Source organism: Leptonychotes weddellii, chromosome 11 (genome assembly GCF_054177405.1).
Source record: "Leptonychotes weddellii isolate Sample4059 chromosome 11, ASM5417740v2, whole genome shotgun sequence".
NCBI classification, from domain to species: Eukaryota; Metazoa; Chordata; class Mammalia; order Carnivora; family Phocidae; genus Leptonychotes; species Leptonychotes weddellii.
Window position 1 is genome coordinate 44884214 of NC_138379.1, and position 6939 is coordinate 44891152.

Sequence of the window (6939 nt, forward strand, 5' to 3'; positions counted from 1 at the left end):
TTCTCCCTCTGCCTGCTGCTTCCCCTGCTTGTGCTCTCTCTCTCTGACAAATAAATAAACAAAATCTTTTTAAACAAATAATATATTACATGCTAAAAAAAAAAGAAGAGAGTAGGAAGGGAAAAATGAAGGGGGGGAAATCGGAGGGGGAGATGAACCATGAGAGACGATGGACTCTGAGAAACAAACTGAGGGTTCTAGAGGGGAGGGGGGTGGGGGGATGGGTTAGCCGGGTGATGGGTATTAAAGAGGGCATGTACTGCATGGAGCACTGGGTGTTATATGCAAACAATGAATCATGGAACACTACATCAAAAACTAATGATGTATGGTGATTAACATAACATAATAAAATTAAATAAAAAAAATAAAAAATTGAGTGCAAAGTGGTGATTTCTCAACAAGTTCTATTTTCTGCCCTGTGTTCCCTCCATCCTGGTCTCTTACCTGGTACTCCTGGACAGCCTCCTCCATGGGGACTGTTTGGTGACCACGGTGCTCCTGTGACCGCTCGCAAACCCAGCAAATGACCCTCTTATCCTTCTTACAGAAGAGCAAAAGCTTTTCTTCATGGCGCTCACAGAGATTTCTCTTCTGCTCCTCTTCAGAGCTCACCTTGACCTCTTGGAGCCTCTCCACTATTTTGGCCACATGCCAGTTAGGCCGCAGTTCCCCAGAGCAGAAAGCCATTTGGCACACAGGGCAATTGCTGCTCTTCCCTCCTTGGCTTGTCACAGACTCCTTGTTCTCTGCAGCGATGCAGGCTTTGCAGAAGCTGTGGCCACAGTCCAGGCTCAGGGGTTCCTTCAGGAGGTCCAGGCAGATGGGGCAGGTCACCTCCTCCTCTATGTTTGTAAGGAGTTTAAAAGCCATAACAGCTGCTCCTTTGCTCCTATCTGTCCTGACCTCAGTGGTTCCTCTTGTTCACCGATCCCTGTATGATTGTCAAGGTTAAAAGGGGGCAGAGTTGGAAAGAGTAAAATTATAATAATTGTGTAGAAATCAAGGACAAGCCCAAATCATAATATTGAAGGACAAGAAAGAAAAGGTGGAGAAGGTAGGAGTAGGGGACCCCGTTTCAACAGGTCCCTTGAATTTAGCTGGATATCTATGAAGCCATTCTGAACACCCACAAAAATCAGCCTGATATGTTAAGAATATATATCGGGATCTCTACAAGCAGAAAAGCACTGCCTATCTCAAGGTAGGAAGGGCAGTCATGAATCTGTGGGGTGATATCCGAAGATAAACAGAAGGGGCTGGGAGCCACCATAAGCTGGCTCCTGCAAAGTGCTGTTAACACCAGAATGCCAAAGTGTCCTGTGTTGGAGACCCAGCAAAAACCCGCAGAACAGTAGCGGCTGCGAAAGGGCTTTAGAGCAGCGCTCAGACATGACCCAGGAGCTGAGGGTGTGGACGCAGCCCAGGGCCGCTTGAGGTTTTAGAAGCACAAAGGGCAGGGACAAGCCCAGGCCCCTCGGATGACCTCTGAGAGAGTCACTGTGGGTGTGCACCCTGGGAGGCTGAGGTTTTCAGCATCGCATACAGAAACAGAGACTGTGTCCTGGCAGGTTTAGTGAAGAGAGCAGACTGCAATTTCTCTGCTCTGGGCCAGAGGTTTGGGTGCGGCCATTTGTGCTCTGACCCTCTGAAGAGGTGCAGAAAGCCGCCAGAGAACAAAAGCTCAAAAAACCGGTTTCCAATGAGCCCATCCCCCTGACAGGGGGCAAGGCAACTCCACCCAAGCAGGGTCGCCTGAGAAACAGCATGGCAGGCCCCTCCCCTGGAAGACAGGCTGGAAGAACAAAAGGGCGACAACCCACGGACCCCATAAGACTGTACAATCTCAACACCAGGGGAAAATAGTATATTGAGCTCCAGGCATTGCCTCATGGCTTGTTTATTTTTCAGATACAACGCTCTTTTTCTTGTTATTCTTTCTCTTTATGTTTCTTCTGTTTTTTCTTTTTACCTTTTTTCTCATTTCAACTAGATGTTTAATATACCAATTTATATTTCATAGTAGCTTTTTAACTTGTACTTTTTTACACCTATGTTTTTTATAGATACATTCTTCATTGTAGTCCTTTTTTCCCTATTCAATATTACCTTTTTACATATACAAGTTTTACTTTCCCTGTAATTTTGGGAAGTAGTGTCTTCTAACAAACAGACCAAAATACACCCAAGAACAACTGAAACACCCTACTTTGTCCACACTGAGAGATTATAGCCCCCCTTCCCCTTACCCCAATTTTTAAAATTTTTATTTATTTTTATTTTTTAATTTTATAAATTTTATTCTTGCATTTCATTTTGACTTTGTTTTTTTGGTGGTGGCTTCCGACTGCTCTGAATTTTCCTACGGCACGTCTTGCTTGGTCGTGGTTGATATTTTGGACTCTGTACATGCCCTCAACCATCCCTCAACAGAATAACTAGGAGGAGGAACTCCCGGCAAAGAAAAGAACCAGAGACAATGTCCTCTGCTACATTATCTAATGGAAATAAGCAAGATGTTAAAGATAGACTTCAGAGTAGCAATCATGAAGTCAATAGCTAAGCTTGAAAAAAGCATTAGTGACAATATAGAATCTCTAAGTGCAGAAATGAGATCTAATCAGGCCGAACTTAAAAATGCTATGAATGAGATGCAGTTTAACTCATTCTCTAACAACCAGGGTAAATGAGGCAGAAGAACGAGTTAGTGATCTAGAAGATAAGCTGATAGGAAGGAAGCTGAGGAGGATAGGGATAGGCAGCTGGAAGCCCATGAGAACAGACTTAGAGAGATCAATGATGCCATGAAACGTCCCAATGTCAGAATTATTGGGATCCCTGAGGGGGTGAAGAGAGAGAGAGAACTAGAAGGCATATCTGAGCAAATCATAGTTGAGAACTTTCCTAATCTGGGGAAGGAAACAAGCATTTGTGTCCAAGAGGCAGAGAGGACCCCTCCCAAGATCAATGAGAAAAGACCGACACCCTGACATATAAGAGTACAATTCACAAATCTTAGATCCAAGGAAACAATCTTGAAACTGGCTAGGGGGAAGAGATTCCTTACATACAGAGGGAGGAACATCAGAATAATGTCAGACCTATCCACAGAGACCTGGCAAGCCAGAAAGGGCTGGCAAAACATATTCAGGGTACTAAATGAGAAGAACATGAAGCCAAGAATACTTTATCTAGCAAGGCTGTCATTTAGAATGGATGGAGAGATGCAGAGCTTCCAAGACCAGCAGAAACTGAAAGAATATGTGACCACCAAGCCGGCCCTGCAAGAAATATTAAGGGGGGGTTCTATAAAAGAAGAAAGACCCCAAGTGTAATAGACCAGAAATTTACAGAGACAATCTATAGAAACAAGGACTTCACAGGCAACATTATAGCAATAAAACCGTATTTTTCAATAATCACTTTCAATGTGAATGACCTAAATGCTCCCATGAAAGGCACAGGGTTGCAGATTGGATAAAAAGACATGACCCATCCATATGCTGTCTACAAGAGACTCATTTTGAATCTAAAGGTACAACCAGACTGAAAGCGAGGGGATGGGGAACCATTTTTCATGCCAACGGACCTCATAAGAAAGCTGGGGTAGCAATTCTTGTATCAGACATATTAGATTTTAAGGTAGACACTGTAGTAAGAGATACAGAAGGACACTATATCATTCTTAAAGGGTCTACTAAACAAGAAAATCTAACAATTGTAAATATCTATGCCCCCAACATGGGAGCAGCCAACTACATAAACCAACTATTAACCAAAATAAAGAAACCTATTGATAATAATACTTTAATAGTAGGAGACCTCAACACTCCACTCTCAGCAATAGACAGATCGCCTAAGCAGAAGATCAATAAAGAAACACAAGCTTTGAATGACACACTGGACCAGATGGACTTCATAGATATATACAGAACATTCCACCCTAAAAGAACAGAATACTCATTCTTCTTGAACACACATGGAACTTTCTCCAGAAAAGACCACATACTGGGTCGCAAATCAGGTCTCAACTGATACCAAAAGATTGAAATTATCCCCTTGCATGTTATCAGACCACAGTGCTTTGAAACTAGAACTCAATCACAAGAAAAAACTTGGAAAGAATTCAAACACTTGGAAGCTAAAGAGCATCCTGCTAAAGAATGATTAGGTCAACCAGGAAATTAAAGAAGAACTTAAACAATTCATGGAAACCAATGAGAATGAAAACACATCGGTCCAAAACCTATGGGATACTGCAAAGGCGGTCCTAAGGGGGAAATACATAGCCATCCAAGCCTCTCTCATAAAATTAGAAAAATCCCAAATGCACAAGTTAATCTTACACTTAAAGGAAATGGAGAAAGAACAGCAAATAAAACCTAAACCAAGCAGAAGAGAAATAATAAAGATTAGAGCAGAGATAAATGAAATAGAAACCAGAAAAACAGTAGAACAGATCAATGAAACTAGAAGCTGGTTCTTTGAAATAATTAACAAGATCAATAAACCTCTGACCAGACTTATCCAAAAGAAAAGAGAAAGGACCCAAATTAGTAAAATCATGAATGAAAGGGGAGGAATCACGACTAACACCAAGGAAATAAAAACAATTATTAGAAATAATTACCAGCAATTATAGGCCAACAAATTAAGCAACCTGGAAGAAATGGATGCCTTCCTGGAAACCTATAAACTACCAAGACTGAAGCAGGAAAAAATTGACAATCTGAATTGACCAATAACCAGTAATGAAATTGAAGCAGTGATCTAAAACCTCCCAAAAAACAAGAGTCCAGGGCCAGATGGATTCCCAGGGGAGTTCTACCAAACGTTTAAAGAAGAAATCATACCTATTCTACTAAAGCTGTTTCAAAAAATAGAAACAGAAAGAAAGCTTCCAGACTCATTCTATGAGGCCAGCATTATCCTGATCCCAAAACCAGACAAAGATCACATCAAAAAGGAGAATTATAGACCAATATCCCTGATAAACATGGATGCCAAAATACTCAACAAGATCTTAGCCATAAGATCCAACAGTACATTAAAAGAATTATTCACCATGACCAAGTGAGATTCATTCCTGGGATGCAAGGGTGGTTCAACATTTGCAAATCAATCAACATGATAGAGCACATTAATAAAAGAAAAGATAAGAACCATGTGATCCTCTCAATTGATGCAGAAAAAGCATTTGATAAAATACAGCACCCTTTCCTGCTTCAAAGTGTAGGGATAGAGGGAACATTCCTCAATATCATAAAAATCATCTATGAAAAACCCACAGCGAATATCATTATCAATGGGGAAAATCTGAGAGCTTTTTCCTTAAGGTCAGGAACTTGACAGGGATGCCCACTTTCACCATTATTTTTCAACATAGTACTAGAAGTCCTCGCCTCAGCAATCAGACAACAAAAAGAAATAAAAGGCATTCAAATTGGCAAAGAAGTCAAACTCTCTCTTCGCAGATGACATGGTACTTTATGTAGAAAATCCAAAAGAATTCCCCCCCAAATTACTAGAACTCATCATACAGCAATTCAGAAATGTGGCAAGATACAAAATCAATGCACAGAATACAGTTGCTTTTCTATACACTAACAATGTAACTGTAGAAAGAGAAATTAAGGAATTTATTGCATTTACAATAGCACCAAAAACCATAAGATACTTCGGAATAAACCTAACCAAAGAGGTAAAGGATCTATACTCTAGGAACTACAGAACACTTATGAAAGAAACTGAAGAAGACACAAAGAGATGGAAAGACAATCCCTGCTCATGGATTGGAAGAATAAACATTGTGAAAATGTCTATGCTGCCCATAGCAATCTATACTTTCAATGCCATCCCGATCAAAATACCAATATCATTTTTCAAAGAGCTGGAACAAACAATCCTGATATTTGTATGGAACCAGAAAAGACCCCGAATTGCCAAGGAAAAGTTGAAAAAGAAAAACAAAGCTGGGAGCATCACACTGCCTGACTTCAAGCTATATTACAAAGCTGTGATCACCAAGACAGACAGCATGGTACTGGCACAAAAACAGACATATAGACCAATGGAACAGAATAGAGACTCTAGAAATGGACCCTCAATTCTATGGTCAACTAATTTTTGACAAATCAGGAAAAAATATCCAGTGGAAAAAGACAGTCTCTTCAATAAATGGTGCTGGGAAAATTGGACAGCTACATACAGAAGAATGAAACTCGACCATTCTCTTACACCATACACAGAGATAAACTCAAAATGGATGAATGACCTCAATGCGAGACAGGAATCCATCAAAATCCTAGAAGAGAACATAGGCAGTGATCTCTTTGACATTGGCCACAGCAACTTCTTTCAAGACACATCCCCAAAGGCAAGGGAAACAAAAGCAAACATGAACTTTTGGGACTTCATCAAGATAAAAAGCTTCTGCACAGCAAAGGAAACAGTCCACAAAATCAAAAGACAACTGACAGAATGGGAGAAGATATTTGCAAATGACATTACAGATAAAGGGGTGGTATCCAAGATCTATAAAGAACTTTTCAAACTCAACACTCAAAAACAAATAATCAAGTCAAAAAATGGGCAGAAGACATGAACAGACACTTCTCCAAAGACATACAAATGGCTAACAGACACATGAAAAAATGTTCATCATTATTAGCCATCAGGGAAATTCAAATCAAAATCACATTGAGATACCACCTTACACCAGTTAGAATGGCAAAAACTGACAGGGCAAGAAACAACAAATGTTGGAGAGGTTGTGGAGAAAGGGGAAACCCTCTTACACTGTTGGTGGGAATGCAAGCTGATACAGCCACTCTGGAAAACAGTATGGAGGTTCCTCAAGATGTTAAAAATAGAGCTACCCAGGGCGCCTGGGTGGCTCAGTCGGTTAAGCGACTGCCTTCGGCTCAGGTCATGATCCTG

At 40.7% G+C, this 6939-nt stretch overlaps 1 protein-coding gene across 2 annotated transcripts in view; it reads right to left on the bottom strand.

Annotated features, from left to right (window-relative positions):
- The window catches only part of LOC145716207 (E3 ubiquitin-protein ligase TRIM34-like), a 21482-nt gene that overhangs the window by 10648 nt on the left and 3895 nt on the right, over positions 1–6939 (bottom strand). For both annotated transcript variants that reach the window (XM_081798711.1, XM_081798713.1), the window contains one exon: positions 448–934. In XM_081798711.1, the coding sequence (XP_081654837.1) occupies positions 448–873 (426 nt within the window). In that variant the 5' untranslated portion in view covers positions 874–934. The remainder of the gene's footprint in view (positions 1–447; positions 935–6939) is intronic.